The sequence below is a fragment of the Danio rerio genome, chromosome 4 (genome assembly GCF_049306965.1).
Source record: "Danio rerio strain Tuebingen ecotype United States chromosome 4, GRCz12tu, whole genome shotgun sequence".
Lineage (NCBI taxonomy): Eukaryota > Metazoa > Chordata > Actinopteri > Cypriniformes > Danionidae > Danio > Danio rerio.
This window is the reverse complement of record NC_133179.1, coordinates 18,925,638-18,950,531: the sequence shown is the minus strand read 5'-3', so window position 1 is coordinate 18,950,531 and position 24,894 is coordinate 18,925,638. Positions and strand designations below refer to the sequence as shown.

Here is a 24,894-nt window from a genome sequence, read left to right as displayed (position 1 = left end):
TCGCTTTATTGCACATAAATGTTAAATTGTAAAAGGATTATAAAGTTCAGATCTACACTTTACAATAATGTATCATAGGTAATTTATCAATATCAACAGTGAGAAATTTATGCATGTTGTTTTAGACAACTTTTAATTGTAACAGCTTATTAAACATTAACTTAGAAATAAACATCATTAGGGATATTTAACCCAATACTGAAGATTGTCATCATTTATTCACTCTTCACTTGTTTCAAATGGGTTTGACTTTCTTTCTTCTGTTGAACACAAAAAGAAGATATTTTGAATAATGTTGAAAAACCATGAACCTTTCCTAGACAAGTCAATGGTTACTGAATTTCAGCTTTCATCAAAATATCTTCTTTAGTGTTTAACAGAATTTTAAAATTTTAGAACCACTCAAAGGTGTGAAAAAAACCTTTTTCATGTTCAATTTTGCGTTTAATGAATGCTTTCATTTGCATCATAAGTTTAAATTAGCTAACCGTAATGTTAACAAAAAGAAAAGAATCTTGTTATAGAACCACAGGCCTATAAACAATAACAACATTTTCAATCAATATTTAATCAATTATATCCTACTAATTCTTCAAGTAGTTAGTACTATGATGATGATTACTAAATACTGCAAATTTGAATTTACTTAAAACATACTAAATTTAGTTTGAATAATAATTGTTATTTTTAATATAAATATAACAGTATCATGTTCTCCCCGTGTTGGCGTGGGTTTGCTCTGGGTGCTCCGGTTTCCCCCACAGTCCAAATACATGCTCTATAGGTGAATTGAATAAACTAAATTGGCCGTAGTGTATGAGTGTGAATGAGTGTGTATGGATGTTTCCCAGTACTGGGTTGCAGCTGGAAGGGCATCCACTGCATAAAACATATGCTGGATAAGTTGGTGGTTCATTCCACTGTGGTGACTTCTGATGAATAAAGAGACTAAGCTGAAAGAAAATGATTGAATGAATAACAGTATCATCATATTGTATTATAGAATATCATCACATGTCTAGTCATAACAATCGTTTTTGTACACTGTTATGGATTGTAAAGTTTGTAAAACAGTTTCATCATACATCAGTATCTCTGGTCCCCATATTTCTTGTAATAAGTATTATAACTGTATTGTATACCTAAATTAACTTTTAGCTTGAACTTGCCACTAGCTAGCAACAGCTTTCTTCATGAAACTGTGCTAATACAATATCTGAACTTGAGTCAATATTTGTGTGTTTATATATGTAAAGAAGCCATGTAATAAGTGGGATAATGCATATTCAGCTGGCTGTTATCTCAAATTAAACCCATTTTAGGGGATTTAAGCTGGTTGCAATATTTATTTTGTTTGTACTCTGCTTATATGAGTACTGCTTGTGTTGAAAGTAGAGCTGCACTGTACAAAATGCTGTAAAATTTACGGCATTAGTGGCAATTTTGATTGCCAGAAATACTGTAAAATTTACAAGTGCATCTTAAATTAACAGTATTATTGGCAATTTCAAAGTATTACTGGCAAAATTTACAAGTGCACCTTAAATTAACAATTACAATTGTATTATAAAAAAATACAGCACAGTTGTAATTGTTAATTTAAAATGTAATACTGTAAAAATTGCCAATAATACTGTAAAAAAAGTGCACTATAAATAAACAATTACAACTATGCTGTAAAACTACAGTATTACTGGCAACCAAAATTTCAGATTATAAAATTTCACTGCATTTTTTACAGTGTATGGAATGTGGCGAAAAATCAAATGGATAAAATAAGTAGTCTATCATTTCATATTATGCTTTATAGTTTATATTGTGTAACCGTAAAGTATACATTGTTTACAGTAATACTTTTTTATCATTTATATGAGCTCAAAGTATCATGCCATTATAGGGATTCAGAGAGAAACATCAATAACAGCATCATGAGAAAGTTGCAATCCTGAAAATACAGAGCAATATTTTATGCTGGGCCTGTAATCATTAGTTTTTAAAAGTATATTATATTCATATGTATTTTATATGTCTACATTACTTAACTACATCACATGTCTTAAGATCTAATTAAAGTGAGAAATATGAACACATATGAATGAGTAGATTTTTGAGTAAATATTTATATTTGAATAATTAATTGATTGAATTTATAGAAAGAAGGGCTGTATCGTGATGTATATCGTTTTCGGGATATGAGATGACTTACATTGCAATATGGGATTTTTGTCATATAGCCCAGACCTAACTTAAAGTACTCAATATACAAAACAATGTACCCCAATACTCCCGACATCATCCATATGATGTGTAAAACTCAAATCCAAGACTCCAAATAATCTGCAAAACAATGACAAACAAAAAAAAGTGGCTTACCTACAGTGTATTGGAAAATGCTTCCGTTTTCCTAGAACTTGGATGTTCTATTGATCTTTCCAAGAGCAAAGAACTCTGGAATGCGGTCCATCTTGTTGCTATAGCGATAGCAGTCTCCCCATACCTTTATTTTTATCACTGTCTGATGGATTGTGTCTCAAAGCATGAGCTGTAATTGTGTAAGTGCCTATCTCTGTGTATTTGTGGGCTCTATCATCAGTGCTCTAGTGATGTTTTTCTCCCAGAATAATTGGAGTAAATTGAGTTCTTTGAAGCTGTACCATCCTTTCAGAGGTAATTTACAGTGACTCTATTAGCAGAATAATAGGGAAACTACGTCTAACATCAAATGCGCCATTGTTAGGCTCAGAGCAGGCATTGGGTTTTTCATTGTTTCATTATGTTTTTTTTATAAACTTCCCAGTAAGAATCTTTTGAATACTCAAGGTAACATGTCGCAGTATGAAAAGTTTATTACATTAGTGGCACAATTGTAAGGGATCTTTATGTTAGTTTTTAAATAAGTTGATGCATTTATTCGGATCACTGTGCCAAGAAAGCATATTTATGTTTTATAAATAGCATTTTTATATAAGATTAATCCTTATTGTATCATTGTCAAGAAAAATATTAGTCATACAAAACTTATAAGCAAAAATAACTTTAAATTGAAATTAGTATTATAAAATGTTTATTTGAAATTGATTTTTCAGTTTATTACAGTATATAATATGATAACACAGTTAGAGTAAAAAGTAAGATTAGCAAGGTTAAAAAAATGAAAAGTTACAATAAAGTCTACAAAGGAATTGTATTACACTACTAAATAACAGACTTCTGGAAGAGCTTTGTTTTTACAGTGAATCATTATAAATGAGTATAAAGCGTCACCTGCTGTCTGGAGAACAGCTCCACTGTGTAGGTGGTGAGAGTCTGAGAGATGATGTTTAGCAGGACTTTACAGCATAATTCAATGTATTACTTCGTGATGTTTGTGTTTACCGAATAGTTTAAACAATTAAGATACTGTGTTAATTTCGGAAAATGAACAACAATATACAAAAGATAAGAATAAACAACGAGAATATGAAAGGAAATGCTATAGAAAAAAGCACCAAATACGCTGGGCCCTGTCCTCTGAGAGAAGTTTCATAATTCCCAACTGTGATCTGAAATGACAATAAAGAAATTGTCCTATTCAGAAATTTGGCTTATTAAAGATATTAAACTTAGCATATACTTTACAGTTAAAGTCAGAATTATAAGCCCCCAGTTTTATTAACTCATTTCTAATAACTGATTTATTTTATCTTTGCCATGATGACAGTAAATAATATTTGACTAGATATTTTTCTAGACACTTCTATACAGCTTAAAGTGACATTTAAAGGCTTAACTAGGTTATTTGGTTAATTAGGCAGGTTAGGGTAATTAGGCAAATTATTGTATAATGATAGTTTTTCTGTAGACTATTGAAAAAAAGCATAAAGGAGCTAATAATTTTGACCTTAACATGGTTTTAATAAAAGAAAAACTGCTTTCATTCTAGCCGAAATAAATCGATTAAGACTTTCTCCAGATGAAAAAAAATATCATATATACTTTGAAAATTTCCTTGCTTTGTTAAACATTATTTATGAAATATTTAAAAAGGGAAAAAAATCAAAGGGGGGCAAATAATCCTGACTTCAACTGTATATATCTTTTAAAAACAGACTTACCTGGAGTGAATCCACTCCTGGGACTGTTCCCGATTCTCCTTTAATCGTGCAGATAACAGAACGGGACTCAATTCTCTCTACAATACAGTGATACTTGAGATCTCCATGTAGAACTTCCACATTCACCTCACTTATTCTCAGATTCAACTCATCTGCCTTTTTCTGAGAAAGAGAGAATGTGAGATTATGTGAAGGTTGTTGTGAATTTCTCATGTTGATGGCTTGTCATTATAGTGTTTCCTAAGAAGTAACCAGAGCTCTGTAGAGACATGCATAAATCCAACACACATGCTAAAATTGTGTAGACTTTATACTGATGTTACTCTCGCTGTATCACTAAACTCACCTTAATGTTCACTTGGAGATCATTGGCCACCTGGAATGAGGTGAATGCGGTGAATGTTGGACTGTCCAAAGACAACTGTCCACAGGACAAAGTAGAGTTTCCAACCTTCAAGGAGAACCGCTGGATTAAGAAAAAATCATAATCATCATTATTTTGGTGACAATTTTAACAATAATTTAATGCGAAGCAAACTAACAAAGAGTCCTCTAAATCATAGAAAAAAATTAAATGTACAAATGAAACAAGGGCGACATGGTGGCTCAGTGCATAGCACTGTCCCCTCACAGCAAGAAGGTTGCTGGTTTCCGGCTGGGTCAGTTGGCGTTTCTGTGGAGTTTGCATGTTTCCTCTGTGTGTTCCGATTTCCCCCGCAGTCCAAAGGTATGCGCTATAGGTGAATTGAATAAACTAAATTGGCTGTAGTGTATGTGTGTGAATGAGTGTGTACGAGTACTGGGTTGCAGCTGGAAGCGCTGTGTAAAACATATGCTGAATAAGTTAGTGGTTCATTCTACTGTGGTGACCCCTGATAAATAAAGGGACAAAGTCAAAGGAAAGTGGATGAATAAAACAAACTGTGCTTTAAATGATATCTATTATGCACAATTGACTTTTATGAGGGGTTTAAAGACAATTGTGTGGCGACAGTGACTGTGACTATAACCAGCTTCTAATGGTAAAAATGTATTGAGTTTATTTTTATAATCTTACTTAAAAAAAAATGCCTGCAGAAACACTTTGATTGACATTCTCCCTTTGTACATGTCATCAGAGGGGGAAAATCTCAACCATTAGTGACAATATCTCCCTTATTAGCACAGGACAATTGTTTTTGAATCTGCCACTATGCTGGCACACTTGCTAAGCAATTTATAGAGCACATTTTACAGCTCTTTAAAATTCTTTTTTTTTAAGGAAATGCTAATGTTTAATCTGATTCAATTAATTATGCTAAGCTAAGCAAAGCTAAGTTATAAGTGACCTCGCCAGAACAAGATATCATCTGAATGAATTCAAAAATGGTTTGAGCCAACAGTCTAATTCTCAGAGACTTGTAAACATGTTTTCAAAAACAGCGGAGTGTTCCTTTAAGCTATGACGTCACATGTGTAGATGCCAAAATCCAAATTCAAAATGAATGTTAATTAATTGAACAGCCCTACCTTTAAGCTATATGAACTGAAAAACTGGGGGGAGAGAAACCACACATTCTGAAAATTAGACAGAAAGAAAATGTGAGCATAATACTTTTTTCTGTGAATAAATACAGTTCAGTTTGAATTAATAATACATATCAACAGTCAGTTTATTAAACAATTAAAGTAGCAAATTAACAAGAATGAGAACTTATGCACTACATGTGCACATAACACAATAGGTCATATCAAGCCCAGTTAGCTAGGATTTATTCAAATCAAATCTCACCCCTGTGTTTGGGTCGTATTGTGCTTGAAGAGGGTATTCAAAATTAATTGATTCCACAAGTTCCATATTACTTCCATGAACATATATTTTTCTTCCACCGCTGCATTAAAAAATATTACAAAATAGTGTAATGATATAAAAAAAATAGCACACCAGAATCAGGCAAGGCAAGACTAAGAAACACATGGTATAATATTTTCAGCATAGTATACTATAGTAGTCAACATGTGAATAAAAGGAATTTCAAAAATTGGTTTCAAAATGATCCTTAGGTTATTTGATCAGAAAAATAAATCTTTAGACAAGGATGGATTTTGTTTAATAGTTTTAGGACAACTTAGAAGAATTTTTGATCCACTTCAGATGTTGACTGTATATATAGCATCCAACATAAAATCTGTTACACACAGTTTTTGTATTCTATTTTAAATTATTGTCATTTGTTTAATGGCACAAAGTACACTATACAGGGGACAAATGAAATCGTCTAGTGAAAGATTGATTTGACTTTTTTGTTTCATAAGATAGCTTTTACAGCATTGATAATGTAGATGTTTAGTAGAGTAAATAAGTAAATAGCGCTGTTCCGCCTGCTTTACTGAGCTGAAGTTGGTTTTATATTCACATTGGTTTGTTTTTGAACAAAGACAACCTGTGATGTGCTCCCTATATTGTTTACCATGCTACTTTGAATATAGGGTCGAAAGACCATGTAAGTATGGCTTAGTAATAAGTGTAATTCCTACATGATGCTGGCCAACCCCTAAGCATATACCAGATTCGATTTGAGACAAAGCGTAAGAGAGAGTAAGACCAGCGATACTTACATGCATGAAATATTGCACATTATGACAAGTTTTGCTTGCTAATTACATAACTGAATGTACTGCAACAAACTAGAGAACTGCAATGTCTTTATTGCAATACTGAATACTGCAGTTTTTTCCACATGTGAGCACTGTATTTTACATTATGGGTTGGACTCACACATTTTAATAGCTTCACTGATTGTTCCCAGTTTATCAGAAGTGACTCTCCTCATTCACAAAAAGCATCATGGGGCATAGGAAAACGGTGGATAATCAAAGCTGTAGTTGATCTCCTGTTTGTATCTTTCAGCTTTAATACTGCAAAGCTAATTGCTTATGAATAGAATAAAGAATAATTTTATTTTGTAAAGTACTATACAATAAACTTGATATGACAAATAGCTGAGCTTGTGCATGCACCTACGTCCATGAGCAGATCAGATGCAGATTCAGTTGCTGTTTCCTTTCTTTTTTGTTTTTATAATTTTATTTTCACCTCTACACAAATAGTTCAGAATATGTTTGCTGTTTTGTATAAAAGGCTTTGCCTGTGGTCTGAAATGATCTTACCTGTACCAGGTGTATTTTGGCTGTATTTCTGTGCAGCTTGGCAGGGAACTGTAAGTGATGATGCTGTTACCATGACAACGGTCATCTTCAGTAACAACACACATTTTCACTTTTCCTTTAGTTTCACTGGGAGGAATGTGGAACACTAAAGTGTCACTGGAGCCATCAAAAACTGGAGATCTGGAGGAAAACATTCATGCCCATGAACAGTAGGATACAACAGAACTAAAAGTACATTAACCCTCTATTACACCGTGGCAAAAAGAATCAATATTGGCTTTTACTAATTTACTCAACGGATGACACACCCACACATGCACAAATGTCCTGTAATTTTTCTGAACCTACACACATTCATTTACTGAACATCACTGAACACAGACACACAGTCTCACTCTTTAGCAATACAGTCCAGATCTCCCTGAATACGGATTTTGGTGACAGAGTCCAGGTTTCTTCCTCTTAGTAAAACATTGTTTCTACCATGAAAAGAAACTTTGTGTGGCTCTAAAGAGAGAATCTCTGGCTCCTACAAGATAACAAAAACAGGTTTCATGATATGCAAGGTGTTTGAACATTTTATTGAGCTCTTCTACAAGATATTTTACTTTCTCTTTGAGCCTGACACTTACTTCATACTTGGAGAGTAGATCCTTACATGCATCCTAAAGAACAGAAGCATTTAATGTCTTTTTTAGATTTGCTTCAGGCTGTGCATTCATATTTCAGCTTTCAACAATAAATTAGATCTTGACTCTGCATGAATATCAAGCGTTTTTTCAGATAACTATATATTTTACATTTGACATTTTCTTACCCGGATGTGTAATTGTGGTCCAAATCCATCTGACCAATCACATCTTTGGGTTGTAGAGGACCAGTGACACCCAGATGAGATACACTGCACACACCTGTGTTTATTTAATGTTACAATGCGTCTTTTAAAACTCGTATACCTGAAATACATTAAATATATTATGCAACTTTTTAAGACACTTTTTATTGTTCTTACTGTGTAACAGGAGGACTTGGTGAATTATCCGTGATGTTCAAACAGTTTGTCAGTGTCAGCATCTCCGTGATTTTCTGATCTTCAATATTAATTAAAGCTGAGACGTTTAATTCTGGATAGATAATAAAAAAGTAATCAGAAAGACTATTTAAAAAAAATACATTTGGAAGACAATTTTATAAAAAAGCGGCAAATGTTTCTTATAATTTATATAGATTATATTTGGATTAAAGTAACCAGGTTTATTTAAGAATGTATTTTTTAGGAAGTATTTGAAAGTAAGTCATTCTGTGCATTTGAGATGCTTTATTATTAAATGTATTTGCAGTTTCAGCTAGTTAAGAGACTTAGGGCGTACCCACAATATGTACAGTTGCCTTGAACCGGGCAAAAGCACAATTGTCACCCCTCCCGTCTCCCCCGACGGCCCGCACTCACATTACATTCGGGCCTGGGCATGCTTACGTCATTGATGATGCGCTGTTCAGTAAGCGCATCAGAGTGGAGATTTCTTCAGTTATATCTTTTAAGTCGTTTGCTATGCAGTGACACACAGTCTAATATTTCGTCGAACAGATCAGCCACTTTTAACGCTCATAAACAATCATAAAGTCCTCATGCTGCAGCTATTAGGAGGTTTGCTGAAGGTGCAGCTGTTGTGCAGTGAGGGGTTTGCGTCTTTAATAATCTATGACAGTTTGTGTTCATTGAACAGTAAAGATGATTAATAAACCATATCAAACAGTCCCTTAAAAGTCACGTCTCGCTTTCAGTTTCGGGCACATTTTGCACTCACACACAAGCGTACCGCACCAAAGCCCAAGTGAACCGCGCACTGTGGGTGAGCCCGATTCAGAGCACTCACACTTCTCAAACGATCCGGGAAAGGGTCCTGGGCATGGTTCGGAAAGCATAGTGTGAGTATGTCCTTAGGGCCCTATCATACACCCGGCGCAATGAGATGCAAGACTTGTTTGGAAAGATTTGTAGCTATTTTCAGCCCAGTGCAACCCTAGTTTTCACTTTTTGTTAAGGCGCATTGTTGGTGAGTTGCTATTTTGAGAAACTAAAATAGACTGCGCAATTGATCAGCTCTGTGGTTACTGAGTTAAGAACAACTTCATTTCCTCGCTACAGACATACAAATACACACATGGTATAGTCAAAAACATCAAGGGTAAAAAATGCATACCATTATAGCCTTTAGGATATTTGGCCTATATTTTGTACAGAATATTTTACTTGAATCAATCACTTTAGTATTTTGGTCAACACATCAAAATAAGTGTACCTGAATGAAGATTAGTAATACAATGATTTAAAATGTGCTTATATAAAACAAACTATGTTTTCATTATTATAAATTGCACTTTTAAAAGTTGGCATTAAATGGAAGTTTAGCTTGTTCTTTTTTTCACCTATTGTGATGTAAATACATTTGAAACGGTTTTAAAATGAGAAAAAATCTAGGTGCGATGCATGATTTAATCCTTTAGAAACTGATTGGATCGTTGGAAAAAATGGGCATTGCTAACAAAATTAAGAAAGATTTAAATACCAGTTTGCATTCAGATTTGGAGGATTACTGCCACACGCCCTCATAGGCCCACCCTAAATGATTATAGCCCCACACTAAAGGCATTACTGTGTACGGAAAAGTCGTTTTGGTGGGGGGAGGTTGTGGTATTTGATTCAAAATTATGAGGGCAAATACCAAATGATGATTATTGAAGCGCACATGTACATTGTTTATAACAAGCACTATTGTATATGTAATGTGTATGTAATATGCAATATATGTATTTTAAAATATATACTTCTGAACTTTTAGTGTGATTTCTACGTGTACACATTCAATGCAATTAAGCAAAAGCTACACCAATGAAATTATCTGTCAGAGAACCAACCTCCGCTATGCAGTAGCTGGTCAGAAAATGTACAAGAGCATTTTGGGAAAACTGCAGTCAGGTCAGACTCATCACACAGGTTCACACTTCCACTGCTGAAGACACATGAGAAGGCAGGATTTCCTGTGCTCTCCAGACTCAAAGCAAGATGGAGAGTAATCTGTAGAGGAGAGGGCAATAGCAGGTCAAAATACATTATTGATATCTTTTAAATGTTTGCAAATGCAACAATTAAAATGAGCTACACTTCAAACAAATATAACACCTTTCTGGAAGATTTCTGTGCAAAAAGCTGAAAAGAAACTAGTAATTCCTTGAAAGAGTCCTTTGGGCTGGACATCCATAAAGATTTTGAGCATTCATCTAGGGTGGAGCATCTAGACAAGCAGAAATGCAGTATATCATTTAGTGTTTAGAACTAATTTTTACAATAAATAAATTCTTAATAAAAATAGGATGGAACCTGGTATAACATATTGGGTAGATAGTAAAAAAATGTTAGCACATTAATTTCTGCACATTAACAGATATAGATTTTACCTCAGTGTTTTCACACACCAGCCGCAGAGAGGATCAAGAGCAGATCTGCAGTCTTTCAGTATTCTATATTTAGCACAGTTAACCACGGGCACTCTTCTGATCTATATCATAAACATGAGCAGAAAAACATCCACTTTTTCGGTCACATGATTTTAAAATTCAGATAAAAAAGAGAGAGAGCTTGATAACAATCTAAAGAATAGTTTCAAACCTACAGTGTTACCGTAATGTAAATAGATTTACACAGTCAAAGTCAAACTACAAATTTTAAAAGTTATATTATTTCCAATTTCCATTGGGTTTATATTGTAATCGTAAATTAAATCTCACCTGTTTCCTCAGCGCGATGTAGATGTGTTTGAAATCTACTGGATCAAAGTGCATTCTGGAAAACACTGCTAGTTCATCGTCAGATTTATACAACACTATCGGACAGCCTGGTCTGTAATTCTCATCCAACATAAGCTACAAACACAAATAGCATCATTATTCAAACCATTTTTGTAGTGTTTTATTCATCATGTCGCCGAATCAGATTTGAATATCTAAGAACAGCCAAACAGTTCAACAAATAAACATCACACTCAGCAAATAAACATCACACTCACACTGAATGAAATGGCAAGTTTAAAAACTGTAGAACAAAGTAAATTACAAAGATGTTACCCTAGAAAGATGTCCTCAGTCCAGCAAGCCTAGCATCGGTCCTATTTACACCCAAAATCCTTCTTTCTGTCACTCTAATTCATTTAGATAAATGCTTTTCTTATAAACTAAAGTCTTTCCTCACATCATTCATTCAGAAAGCAAAATGCATACTCATGGGTTGTTCTTTATTTGCAGTATTATTTGAGCAATGTGCTTTATATTTGACTAATACCATCCTAAATAAATTAATTGCAAAAAAAAAAAAAAAATCAGTCAATGAGATGTGAGTGCTGCTAAAAAAATAAAATAAATGATTCTTTGCACAGTCTAATTTCTTATTTGTAGGAAATCTGGTTACCAGGAATTCCAAATGACTTAACTCGTGGCTGAACTACCCTATGAGACATTATTTGGTAAATAAATGATGTTGTGACCCAAAATTTTAGCTACTCTGTTGCAGATCCATCATTTGAACCACATTAGTTATAATTTAAAATACTGTATGTAATGCTCTAATAGGCATGGAGTAACAACTTTTTTTTTTTTGTACTGTTTATATTGTTTACAAGCACACGCTTTTTTAAATTATTTTAATGCAGTATTACTTTTGATAAAACGTTAATATTGCATTAAAATATAATAAATAACATTAATACATTAATAATATATTAATTGAAACATATATTAACTGATTCTTATTTTCTTTTCGGCTTAGTTGCAAGAAAAAAAATCTTTGAATACAAATGACACAGGAGAGATATAAGCTTTTATTATCATTCAAAGTGCAAGGAGATGGGGAATAACTATGCTTCTAACTACAGCTCTAGAGGAGTACTTGCTAACGCATAAGTTTGCAATGCAGTTTGCGGATGTTCTTTGGAATGATGGAATAGGGAAACACCAAATTACTGAACCAAATCTTTCTAATGATGAAACTTGTGTCTTACCACAGTGTAACTGCAGCAGTGCTCCAGCCTTTTCAAAAGGAAGGATTGTTTTTTTAAGAAAGTAGAGAAAATAAAACATGAGACTGACCTTTATTAGTTGACCATCACTAGTTCCCATGAACAGCACAATCCAGGATCCACTTCTAACTGCAGCTACTGATGACATTGAGCTTGACTTGATGACCACAGAGAGTGGCTCTAGTTCACTGCCACTCTAAAACACAAATTTTGGGACTTTAGTGAACAGTGAAAATAAGTTTTGTCATGAAAAAGGTATCGGTGACTCAATTTCCAACCTCAGAACTGCACGTTTGTTCTCCTTGAGCGCAGAACTCTTTGACTCTGCCTTGAATGCGGCTGATATCATACAAAGCCAGCGCGGTGTTCTCCGGGTCCTGCTGATCCTGTGCACTGAACACTCCTGCCCAAATAACAGCCTTCTCTGAGGGAACAACAGCAGAGGAGACCAGTACTGGACGAGCTTTATCACTGCAGCACTTTATCACTGCAGACTGAAGAGATCTGAAGATTTCACTCTTTTTTCTTTTAAAGCTGTCCATCCACAGAACATGAACTTTCCTCTCAGAGTCAGTCTTTGTGTTGAGAAATAAGTACAAATCTAAGGACGAATCTTCTTGGAATCCATCAACAAACTCCACTTCTCTTGCGGTGGTTTGAATGGAGGGTGTCAATCCTTCCTCATTATTAGAGAAAATTCCACCAGCCTGAGTCTGTAAAGTGTTCCACAAGGTAGCAACAGGATATGGGAAATCTTGAGGTCTTGCAATGTTGTTGTTTTTCCCAACCAAAAGGTAACTACTGCTGCCTGTATTTACTATGAATGCAACAGATTTCTCATTCTGTGGAAGTCCTATTGATTTGACACTTTCATAGTAAATACTCTTTGTGATATCATTTATATCAAGAATTTCACAGTATCCGTTATTAAAAGTCCCGCATGTAATCAGGGTGTCGTTGTAGTCAAAAGGCACCAGAATGTTGACTCTGTTTGGATTAGTATTCGGGACTTCCTTGCGTTCCTCTAAAACAAGATCGTGTCTCATCTGTTGCAAATGACGGCCGGTAAGAACAAACAACTTATCGTTACTGATTTTAAAGTCATTGATATCTTCATTAAAGTCATGCACATCATTGCAGATGCAGTGCTTAAGAAGTAAAAGTATTCCGAGTAAATATCCTCTCATTTTAAATATCTGAACATGCAGCTTGTTCGGTCTGTCGGAGTAATTGATGAGATCTTGTCACAGTGATCAAATTCTCTCAAATGCCTCTGCAAATGAAGTGATGCAGGTGAAATCTATGTGGTGAGATGAGGGCGGAGGATTTAAACCTACAGATAAATTGTAGTTTCTAATGCTTAGGTTAAACTAGCTAAATTAATAACATAATTATATATTTTATCCATACATCATAGTTCATGTATAAATACTTTAAATTGTTAAATAAATTGTACTGTAATTTTCTTTATTTCAGTCTGATGGATTGTCTCAAATAATAAGTAATAATTTTGTAAATATTTATTTATTTCTGGGCTTATCAGTGCAATAATTATGACTTTGATGAGTTTATGAGTTGTTCTTAAAAAAAGTTATTTTTTCATAAAAGGAAATTGATAATTAAAACTTAACAATAGGTAAACTATGGGAAACCTTTAGAGTTTTGGCATGTCAGTCATCATTTGTTTTCTTTCATTATATATCAAGTGTATGTGTATTTTTAGTTGAAACTGAAAAAGTTATTTAATTGAAATAGTATTAAATTTAATTGAAAAGTAGCAAACAACATATTTTGGTGCAAGGCTTTTTAGTCATTTTTTCAGCTGATTTGGTCTTTGCACATTTCTGTATATTATAGTATTAAATATATCCAAAATAATGGTCACAGTAAATATTACAAGTCTGCACAGCAACAGCTGCACAAATTGGTAGGTGAGAATGTTTTAACCACAGCTTGCACAGGAAATACCATATGCATATAGCAAAAAAAAAAAAAAAAGTGGTAAGCATGTTGTGTTTGATAAAATTATTTCCCTTGGTGTTATATGTGATATGTAAATAGCTTTGGATATTTGAAAGCCTTTTTCTTACAGATAGTGAAGTACATTTGAAGTCAGAAATATTACCCACCCCCCCCCCCCCTTTGATTTTTTTTTTTTCTTTTTTAAGTACTTCCCAAAATGATGTTTATCAGAGCAAGAACATTTTCACAGTAGGTCTGATAATGTTTTTTCTTCTGGAGAAAGTCTAATTTGTTTTATTTTAATTAGAATAAAGGCAGTTTTTTAACAACATTTTAAGGACAATATTATTAGCCCCTTTAAGCTCTATTTTTTTCGATAGTCTACAGAACAAACCATTGCTATACAATAACTTGCCTATTTATCCTAACCTGCCTAGTTACCCTCATTAACTTAGTTTAGCCTTTAAATGTCACTTTAAGCTGTATAGAAGTGTATTGAAAAATATCTAGTCAAACATTATTTACTGTCATCAAGGCAAAGATAAAATAAATCAGTTATTAGAGATGAGTTATTATAACTATTATGTTGAGAAATCTGTTGAAAAAATCTTCTCTCCGTTAAACAGAAATTGGGCGAAAAATAAACAGGGGGGCTAATAATTCTGACTTAAACTGTATATATACCAGAGGTAATGTATTTATTTAACCCAAAATATATGTATTTATTCTGTTAAATGGTCAAAACATACATATACAGTATAATTCTTTACTCTAACGTAAGCAAATAAAAAGACCTAAATAAACAAAATTGGCCCCTTCAGCCCTAGCTTAAATCTTAGTTTGTTTTTTTGTTTTTTTTAGCTTTTTTTAATAGCCGTAATTTATTAGTCAATACATACACTGTAAAACCCAACAGTCAGCTTTATCAAATGAAATGAGTGTAGTTAAATCAACTCATTTGAAGAGAGTTTTGAAGTCAGTGTTGAAGGCATTGATGTAATTAATTACCTCAATTATTAAATACCTTATTATGTCAACTTAAATGAAGCAAGTTTACAGTCCTCGTATAGATTAGTTTTTAACTCAAATGGTTTGTTGCAATCAGTTTCCTCAAAAGCTTTAAGGTGACTTAACTCAATGGGTTATACAGTAATCAGCTGGTTTGAGTTTTCTTCATTTATTGGGTTTTACTTTGCTCAAATAGCTTCTTTTACTCAAATGGATTAAGTTTACACTCACAGTACTCATTTGGATTCGTGTTTGAACTTAAATTGTTTGTTGCAATCGGTTTCCTCCAATGGTGTAATATTTATTGAACTGATAATTTGTGGAAAAGAATTAGGCTGTATAACTGCAGCTTATTAAAATCTAAATGAGACTGGAGTTGGATTTTAAAATGATTACTGTCGGTTTCAAGAGACTGCAAGTGTGTGCACTGAAATAGTGTGTTTTTTCTGTGCTCGTTTAAGTAAAGACCAGAGTGTTTGCAAATAATTTGACATTTTAATGGTTATTTATAAGTAAGGAAAAACAGAGTGCATAAAATTGTCTTAATTTTGTTAAAGCTGAACATTAGTAATATAAAAACATTATATATGACAAATTATTTATACAGTTAATAACAAATTCAACATCTTAGAATAACACTTGCACAGTGGTATGACAATACATCTACATATAAAAGCCTACTGTATTATATACGCCAAGCATGATTTTCAAGCCTTTTTTCTTTTAATTTCTGCTGTGGGAGTTTCGTCAGAGTGTTTTCTTTTGCTTCTTTAAACTTGATCAGATGGGTTTTGATGTCTGAGGCAGAAATGTTTTGTACCTTCTCCCATCCTGAGAACAAAAGAATTTCCAACACTGATCTGAAAAAAAAAGATATGTTCTATTCATCAGGTAACTCAAACTCTCAAAGTTGACAATTTGCATTAACCTAAGAGCATTTGAATTTTAGTCCAACTGTTTTGTTGGGTAACATTGTCAGAATCTATGAGAGCAGATGTATTTACTTGTAAATCTCCATGTTGATTGGAACAGCAAAACAAAATAAGCAATGCATTGTAGTATTGCTATTTTCCAATATACAGTAGTTTTGTAGTCCATGTTACCTGCATGATACATGTTCTTTGGCATTACACTGATTACATTCTTTCCAACTGTATTTTGTTTTAGGAGAAGGAGGGGGTGATGGGGTTGTTTATACTTTTATACAAACAAAAATGTTTGAGTTCAGTTTGGCAATGCAAGCTAAGCCTCATGTTTATTGAAATTTTGAATGGACAAAATGTCACATTGTACTCAGAGCTGTTCACATACAAAGCTTCCACATTGTAGTTACCAACATAAAACTGTACATAACTGTACAAAACTGTGATAAAACCATCTGCAATGGCAACTACATCTATTTATTTATTTTAGAAATTGAAGCATTTTTTTTCCTGCAACGTTGTGGCTGAATAAAACTGCTTAAACTACTACAGTCTGACAGTGAGTACATCAGAGGCTCATACAAATGTGATTATTGGTGTTAAATGTTACCAGTATTCATTGAATTCTATTTTATAGGACATTAATTGTCATACTGTGACATAATTTTTGTCATAATGTGACGTTTATTGTCAAGTGGCAGCTTCACATATGGAAAATAAAATATCTATTATATAAATATCTTAAACATGCAATTAGAACTGTGACTCCAAACTAGTGACAGTCCCAACTGTGACCTATCCAATAACCAATAATATAATCTATTAAGTTATCAGATTATAGTTACTGTATGTAAGAAAACAGTTAAAACATGCTTACATGGAGTGAATCCACTGCTGGGGCGGCTCCTCTTTCTCCTTTAATTTAGCAAATAATAGCATTGGATTTAATCCTCTCCAAAACACACTCATACTCCCGATCTCCCTGTTGACCCGTCACGTTCACCTCACTCATACTCAAATTCAACTCATCTGTCTTTTTCTGAGAAAGTAGAAGAGACAGTTATCAATCATCTCTGCACAGCTGCCAGATTATATTCTAGCACTGCATCTTTTAGTACACAACAGTTTATTCAGTCAGTCTGATCACTCTTTACCTGAATGTACACTAGCAGGTCGTCAGCCACCTGAAATGTGGAAAATTGAGTGAACTTTGGATCAGGATGGTATGAGATATAATGCACACAGTCCACTGTGGAGTTTCCAACATTTAGCGATAAGCTTAATTGTCCACTGCCATCATAACGGGGGGAATGAATCCACATTTCCTGAGATAATAAAAATACTTCAATAAATGCAATGCTCACAATGTCATTAATGGGCATGAATGTTAATTAGGTAAATGTAACATTTATTTTACACGATGAAAACAATTCAGAATTTAGGGAACTAATATGAAAAGAGACACAAAACACCGCAGTTTTACAAAGAGTATACATAAACACAACAACCAAAAACAAAGTGGAATGAAGAAGAAATTTTAATCTGTTACTATGGTAACAAATGACAAACCACACTCTAAAACGTGTTGTTTGTTTAAACTACTTATTTAAAATGAGCTAAAACAACATTATTTCTTAGTTTTTTTGTGGAGTACAACCTAATTGTTTCATTTTTAATCCATTTAAATGAGCAAAAGCTAATAAGTTAACTTAATTTCATAATGTTGTCCCAACACAAATTGTGTGGAACTCAACATTTTTTATAGTGTAATAGTGAGAAAAGTGTATGTGGTCAATTTGATTAAAAATATTTACATTTTTCCATTTAACAATAAAAGGTGTAAAGGTGTGTGTATCATGGAATAATTATAATGATATGTACAGTAATGGTTTGATCAACAACATCTTCAAAAACACACAAAAAACAAAACAAAGATACACCTGATTATTATACATTTTAATTGAGGATTTAAATGCTCTTTAAATTTTATGCGGAAAAGGTACATTGACAACTTGTTTTGACCAAATGTATTTGAACACACTTGCAGGCAAAGCAAAGTAAAACAAGATATAAAACTATTTAAGCTCAAAAGGAACAGAGCTAGCTTCAAAATAAAAGTGTCAAAACCAAAAGGGAACTTGTGACTTATGCAAGAAGCAAAAAACATGCTAGCCCTTAATACGATAAAGTATGTTGTGGTTTATTAAATAGCACAGTTAGCATTTACCAGTTATATGAGCATATCAGGATGCATCTGCTAAATGAAAACTCATGCACTACTAGTGGGCAATTTCCTGTTTGAGGTTAACACAAATTTCTCCACCTACTGCACAAATAATAAACATCTTACCTCTGCGTTTGTGTTGTATTTGGTTTCCACCACTTTATTAGAATGGCAAACGTTAACTGACTCCACATATTCCATATTGGTCCCCTGAACATGAATCTTCCTTCCACCACTGATAGACAGATATAGAAGTTCATTGATTGATTGATTCATTCATTCATTTTCCTTCTACTTCGTCTCTTATTTATTAAAGGTCTTCACAGTGGAATGAATCACCAACTATTTCAGCATATGTTTTAGGAAGCAGATGGCCTTCCTGCCGCAACCCAGTACAGGGAAACACCCATACACTCTCACATTCACACACACACTCATACGCTATATAGCCAGTTTAGTTAATCCGGTTCACCTAACGCATGTCTTTGGACTAAGGCTGGGCGGTTAATCGAAAAGTAATCGAAATCAACATTCTGAACCTATAATCGATCTAATTTTTCCAAAATAATTTTTTAAATGAATTCCCTACGTTTCACATAACTCCACTCTGTTTAAGACTGTGGCTGATTTTTACTTTTGCGGCCACTTTGCAGCCACGTCTGATCTCCAGGCAAGTAAGACGATGAACTCATTGTTGAGCCTTATTTGCACTACATTGGCGATGATGCGCCAGAGATGCCTTTAGATGGCATATTAAACTTGTCAGTGAACTATGAGAGTAAAATAATTAAATAAATAAAATAATTGACCATTAATCGCAATCGAGTTAAAATGAAAGAAACTGGAGCACCCTGAGGAAACACACACCAACAGGTGTGTGTTTGCGTTTCTAGGCTACACAAACATTGTAATTTAAACCCAGATGGCAAAAAGCAGGTTGATTTTAAAAATATTTTTAAGGTCAAATGTGTAAACAACCTGAAATCTCACTTTTCATTTATTGTTACTTGCAAATGTAAAGATCGTTAATTTGCAAATCTTCACTTTTTCCTTATAAAAAGCATTCTTGTAAAATTTGTGTCAAAATAATCTGAAATGGTCTTACCTTCTCCAGCTGCTTCTAGGCTGTACTCCTGTGCATTTAGGCTGAGAACTGTAAATGATGTTGCTGTTACCATGACAAAGGTTGTCAGGAGTAACAACACACAGTTTTACTGTTCCTTTAGTTTCACTGGGAGGAATGTTGAACCTTAGAGTGTCACTTGAGCCATCAAACACTGGAGATCTGGAGGAAAACATTCATGCATATTAATGGTGTTAAATAAGTTTAATAAGTTAAATAATTTTTCCTTTATGAAGTGTAAATTTAAAATGTTAGGTTACTTTAATTAGTGAGCACATTTCATTAACATGTGCACCTATAATAAGCTGACAGATTGCAGGCTGGTTTACTGTACATCCAGTGTAACCTTAGGGGCAAAAATCTAGCTGCTAGTGTCCAGCAGTTGTTGCCGCAAACCAAGTTTGTGCAGCACTGATGGAAAACATGCAATTTTCTCAGTGTATTTGAAATTTGATTTCAGTCATCATACAGTAGCCATTCACAGTAGCTCTTAATTGTTGGAATTTTTGTCTTATTGGACACTTTTAATGCTTGTAAACTGTACATGTTTGCTGCATTCATAAAGTGTCCATGTCTTGAGGTCAGTCTGTCTGATGCAATTTTTTTCTATGCGTGATTTAATAGGATGGGAATCATGGGACTGATTATTTCACTTAGACAATCAAAGCAAAAAAATAAAAAATAAAAAAATAGATAAAAACCATATAGTGACTGCCGGTTTGAAGAAAAAAAGTGCAGATAGAGTACTAACATGTGCTCAAGTAAAGGTAAAATGAACATTTAAACATTAAAACTACTTTCTAAAGTACGATACCTGAGAAATAACACTCAGTTACAGTTATTTGAGTATTTGTAATTTGTTACTTTACAACGCAGAACATAGACATATTCAGGTAGTCTCACTCTTTAGCAACACAGTCTAGATCCCCTCTAATACGGATTTTGGTGACAGAGTCCAGGTTCCTTCCTTTTAGTAAAACGTTGTTTTTGCCATGGAAAGAAACCTTGTAAGGCTCTAAAGAGAGAATCTCTGGCTCCTACAAAACAACAATAGGATGCACCAGTAAACGTCCAAGGCACACAAACACACAATCTATTTAAGTAAATAGGTAAATATAAATGTACATAATGTATTTTTTTTATATTTAAAAATTTAAAATTGTGACAAATCATTTGTTAATAATGTACTAAAAGCAACTGTTTGTTTAAATAAAATCCTTAAAAGTGAAACAAATTCTTTAAATAAAAAGGAAAACTTTTATTTCTATTCTGTAAATTTGGCCATAAATATTCAGTAGTACACTTACTTTGTACCCAGAGAGTACATCCTTACATGCATCCTAAATATTAGGAAAAGAAAGAGAACTCTGAGCCATTCATTCAGTGCACTTCAGTCAGTGCAATGATCAACAACGATATAATATAAATTTTAATCTGTTTCCCAATATGCATATAATAAAGCATTGGATTGAATGAAACACATTGCTTCACCTGAATGTTTAACTGTAATCCACTTTCATGTGACCAATAACAGCGCTGGGATGAAGAAGACCAGTGACACCCAGATGAGATACACTGCACACACCTGTGAAAATGCACACAACAAGTGTTAATACCTTAAAAAGAGAATCTGCGTTAATATTCAGGTAATGGATTTAATTTTCTTACTGTGTATAAGAAACATTTGGTGAATTATCAGTGATACTGGAGCAGTTTGACAGAATCAGCATCTTTGTGATCTTCTGATCCTCAACAGTAACAGTAGCAGACACTTTTAAATCTAATTTTTTTTTCAAAGAAAGGTATATGAATATATATTATCATAACTTGACAACTTAAATACTCTGTTTAATATAATTTATACAATTTCTGGCACTGACCTTCAGTATTAACTAGCTGATCAGAAAACCTACACGAGCATTTTGGGAAAACTGCAGTCAGATCAGACTCGTCACAAAGGTTCACATTTCCATGGCTGAAGACACATGAGAAGGCAGGATTTCCTGTGCTCTCCAGACTCAAAGCAAGATGGAGAGTAAACTGTGCAGCAGAGGGAAATGGCTAATAAATAAAAAAAGTTATTATTTTCTTCCAGATAATAAGCAAAGATAATAATATCAACCTCTGTAGAAGATTTCTGTGCCACTTGAAATGAAAGCAACTCTGTCTGAAGAGAGTTTTTTGGAATGGACACCCATGAAGAATTTGAACATTTATCTTGAGTGGAACATCTAGAAAACAAAAACACTCATTTACAGTAACAATACACGGCTCTACAATAAGACATATCGTGCAGATGCAACCAAAAGGAACAATGTGAATTGTCACAAATGTGGCTGACCTTAATGTGTTCACACACCAGCCGCAGAGAGGATCAAGAGCAGATCTGCAGTCCATCAGAGTGTTGTATTTAGCACAGTGAACCACAGACACTCTTCGTATCTACATTAAACATATGAGTGGAAACACATCTATTTTAGAGTCAGTGTATGAGGTCAATGCCTTCTTAATTTAGTTTGACAAAATTTGTTTTTTTTTTTTGCAAAATTAGGTATCATATTAGTTTTTTTGTTTTGTTTTTAATCATGCTCACCTTTTTCCCCAGAGCAATGTAAATGTGTTTAAAATCTACTGGATCAAAGTGCAATCTGGGAAGCACAGCTCGTTCATCATCAGACTTGTACAGCACTGTTGGACAGCCTGGTGTGTAATTCTCATCCAAAACCAGCTAGATATACAAATCATAATTAACGACCTAAGTAGTTAAATGCAATGCTAAACATGATGGAACAACAAAAAATAAAACAAATAAAGTAATGTATCTAAGATAGGGAATTAAAGCAGACCTTTATCAGTTGACCATCACTGGTTCCCATGAACAGCACAATCCAGGATCCATTTCTAACTGCAGCTACTGATGACATTGAGCTGGACTTGATGATCACAGAGAGCGGCTGAAGATTACTGCCACTCTGAAACACAGAGAAAAATACACTTTATATAACCTAATTCAACACTGAAATCATCAAATACACATTCTTTTACAGTTTTTTTTTTTTTTTTTAAAGATGCCCATCACTTCGCATCCAACCTCAGAACCACACATCCTTTCACCGGCAGCGCAGAACTCTTTGACTCTGCCTTGAATGCGGCTGATGTTGTAGAGAGCCAGCGCAGTGTTCTCCGGGTCCTGCTGATCCTGTGCACTGAACACTCCTGCCCAAATAACAGCCTTCTCTGAGGGAATAACAGCAGAGGAGACCAGCACTGGACGAGCTTTATCACTGCAGCACTTTATCACTGCAGACTGAAGAGACTTGAAGATTTCACTCTTTGTGCTTTTAGAGCTGTTCATCCACAGAACATGAACTTTCCTCTCAGAGTCAGTCTTTGTGTTAAGAAATAAGTACAAATCTGAGGATGAAGCTCTCTGGAATCCATCAACAAACTTCACATCATTCGCGGTGCTTTGAATGGCAGGCTCTGATCCTTGCTCGGCATAAGATAATATACCACCAAATTGAGTCTGTAGAGTGTTCCACAATCTAACAACGGGACTTTGAGATGTTGATTGGTCGAGCTTTTTCCCAATCAAAAGGTATCTACTGCTGCTTGTACCCGCAATAAACGCTACAGATTTCTCAGTCTCTTTCGGTCCTATAAATAAATTACTTTCATAGTAAATACTGTTTTTAATGTCATTTATATCAAGAACTTCACAGTATCCATCTTCATAAGTCCCACATGTTATCAGGGTGCCGTTGTCGTCAAAAGGCACCAGAATGTTGACTGGATGAGTGCTATTATTAATGTCATTCTTCTTCTTCTCTTCAGAAAGATCGTGTCTCATCTGATACAGTCGATTTTCAGTAAGAACAAACAGCTTACCGTTACCAACTACAAAGTCTTTGATGTCTCCATCAAAATCCACCACATCACCACAAATGCAGTATTTCAGAAGTACAAGTACTCCAAGTAAGTATCCTCTCATCTTGCTAAATGTCTGAACATGCAGATAGATTGGTCTGCTGTAATGGATGAGATCTTGTCTCAGTGATCAACGTTTCTCAAATGCTTCTGCAAATGAAGTGATGGAAGTGAAAGCAACACTAGTAGGATGAGGGAGGGGGTTTAAAAGCTGATAAGAAATTGTATTCTTTAAAATATTGAATAATAAGTTGAACTATCCAAATAATGTCAATTTTTTTGCAAAACTAAATGTAAATTATAACTGAAGTCAAAATCTAAAAAATAAATTGATTTAGAAATTTACTGATGAGCTTACCACAAATCTAAAAGTCAAGAAAAGCTGTGTAGGGTGATTTAATGTATAATATAACAAATAATGCAGTGCTGCACATTTTAGTGGCGCGAAGATGAATTTATGTATTTTGGGAAACATTTGCAACCATTTTTTATCACTTAATTAAAGACACCACAATTGAAATGTCATTCAGGCATTATAGGCCTATTTCAGTAATATGCTGATCAAGACTGGAATAGGGAATCGTTTTTTTCTGGTCAGTAAGCCGCATAGTAATTTATAGTAAATACTAAATTGTTTTTGAACCATATTAAAGTGCTTGAATTTATTTGTGGTCATTAAAGTAGCATCAAATACAGTAACACAAACAAATAAACTGTACTGTTTTATTAAAAAAAATACTAACACTTGCTACAGTTTAGTAAAAATACAGTAGTAATTATTTGTTTATCAGTTTAAGATACAGAATTTAGTATCATTTATTAAAAAAAAGTTAAAGTGTTTAGTGAAAAAAAATTCACTTGGGTTTAAAAGTGTAAATCTACTAAAATGTATTGTAATATTACTCACATTGTTGTTTTAGTTTTTAAATTTTATTACAAAATGATCATGTAAAAATTAAGTAACTTTAAAGAATATTTCAAATTAAATAGAAAACAGTGTGCCGTGGTAGGAAGATACTGCCATCTACTGAAAAACTATTGTATTTAGCTTAGTAAACTAAAAAAGAGAACATTAAGATTCTGAATTAGTTTATTGCACTCAATCCAACAATTAAATGGTCTAGTTTGTTTTCTTTGTGTATTTAGATATGTGGATAAAGTCATCAGTAGTATATACTCACGCAAAAACCAAAGAACAAACTTTACTGCTGCACTTAAGAAAATTTCAGACAACAAAAATGAGGAGCATTGCTCAATCATTTTAGTTAATGGAGAAGTAATAAATATAGTTGATAATTTAAAATATTTAGGTATAATTATTGAGTTGATTCTACTTTAAATAAAAAAAATAAATAAAAAACACACATTAAGAAGGTTTCCAAAAGTGCTAGAGCAAGCCTGAGAATTTATA

The 24,894-nt window shown here is 33.7% G+C and overlaps 3 protein-coding genes across 16 annotated transcripts in view; 1 reads left to right on the top strand and 2 right to left on the bottom strand.

Annotated features, from left to right (window-relative positions):
* cradd (CASP2 and RIPK1 domain containing adaptor with death domain) overlaps positions 1 to 24,894 on the top strand; it is a 90,217-nt gene that overhangs the window by 57,686 nt on the left and 7,637 nt on the right. For 2 of the 12 annotated variants that reach the window (XR_012401524.1, XR_012401517.1), the window contains exons 3-4: positions 21,091 to 21,202; positions 23,391 to 23,531. The exons of 1 other annotated variant lie outside the window; for it this stretch is intronic. The gene's annotated coding sequence lies outside the window, so the exon portion shown is untranslated. Of the gene's footprint in view, positions 1 to 7,365; positions 7,476 to 12,303; positions 16,754 to 21,090; positions 21,203 to 23,390; positions 24,818 to 24,894 lie in introns of those variants that run through there. 9 more of the 12 variants (XR_012401518.1, XR_012401525.1, XR_012401523.1 and 6 more) reach the window with 7 other exon arrangements.
* Positions 988 to 14,012, bottom strand: LOC108183547 (plexin-C1-like). 2 transcript variants are annotated; one of them, XM_073947129.1, is made up of 16 exons: positions 12,595 to 14,012; positions 12,387 to 12,512; positions 11,034 to 11,168; positions 10,704 to 10,804; positions 10,429 to 10,540; positions 10,164 to 10,323; positions 8,257 to 8,368; positions 8,062 to 8,155; positions 7,877 to 7,909; positions 7,640 to 7,773; positions 7,245 to 7,424; positions 5,866 to 5,965; positions 5,604 to 5,651; positions 4,441 to 4,560; positions 4,095 to 4,256; positions 988 to 3,542 (listed from the first exon to the last, which is right to left on the bottom strand). In XM_073947129.1, the coding sequence occupies exons 1-16, from the start codon at positions 13,501 to 13,503 to the stop codon at positions 3,405 to 3,407; spliced, it is 2,664 nt and encodes an 887-aa protein (XP_073803230.1). In that variant the 5' UTR covers positions 13,504 to 14,012; the 3' UTR covers positions 988 to 3,404. The 2 variants fall into 2 exon arrangements, 1 of the variants encoding a protein (XP_073803230.1); XR_012402064.1 differs by lacking the exons at positions 988 to 3,542; positions 4,095 to 4,256 and having other exon boundaries at positions 4,441 to 5,342; positions 5,398 to 5,651; positions 12,595 to 13,616.
* On the bottom strand, positions 14,482 to 23,631 carry LOC108179158 (plexin-C1-like). 2 transcript variants are annotated; one of them, XM_068220764.2, is made up of 15 exons: positions 22,648 to 23,631; positions 22,403 to 22,528; positions 22,150 to 22,284; positions 21,898 to 21,998; positions 21,679 to 21,787; positions 21,437 to 21,596; positions 21,225 to 21,336; positions 21,048 to 21,141; positions 20,864 to 20,896; positions 20,460 to 20,593; positions 19,539 to 19,718; positions 18,560 to 18,668; positions 17,364 to 17,534; positions 17,087 to 17,248; positions 15,148 to 16,146 (listed from the first exon to the last, which is right to left on the bottom strand). In XM_068220764.2, the coding sequence occupies exons 1-14, from the start codon at positions 23,545 to 23,547 to the stop codon at positions 17,132 to 17,134; spliced, it is 2,481 nt and encodes an 826-aa protein (XP_068076865.1). In that variant the 5' UTR covers positions 23,548 to 23,631; the 3' UTR covers positions 15,148 to 16,146; positions 17,087 to 17,131. The 2 variants fall into 2 exon arrangements, with proteins under 2 accessions (XP_073803231.1, XP_068076865.1); XM_073947130.1 differs by lacking the exon at positions 20,864 to 20,896 and having other exon boundaries at positions 14,482 to 16,146.

Coding starts and splice junctions, on each gene's coding strand:
- LOC108183547 (XM_073947129.1), bottom strand. CDS start 13,503: ATGAGAGGATATTTACTCGGAATACTTTTACTTCTTAAGCACTGCATC. Junction 7,774..7,876: donor ATCTACTCTCCAAGTATGAA/GTAAGTGTCAGG, acceptor GTTATCTTGTAG/GAGCCAGAGATTCTCTCTTT. Junction 7,425..7,639: donor CTGGACTGTATTGCTAAAGA/GTGAGACTGTGT, acceptor GTTTTCCTCCAG/ATCTCCAGTTTTTGATGGCT.
- LOC108179158 (XM_068220764.2), bottom strand. CDS start 23,547: ATGAGAGGATACTTACTTGGAGTACTTGTACTTCTGAAATACTGCATT. Junction 21,597..21,678: donor CACAGAAATCTTCTACAGAG/GTTGATATTATT, acceptor TCTGCTGCACAG/TTTACTCTCCATCTTGCTTT. Junction 18,669..19,538: donor CCTAGAAGCAGCTGGAGAAG/GTAAGACCATTT, acceptor TCTGTCTATCAG/TGGTGGAAGGAAGATTCATG.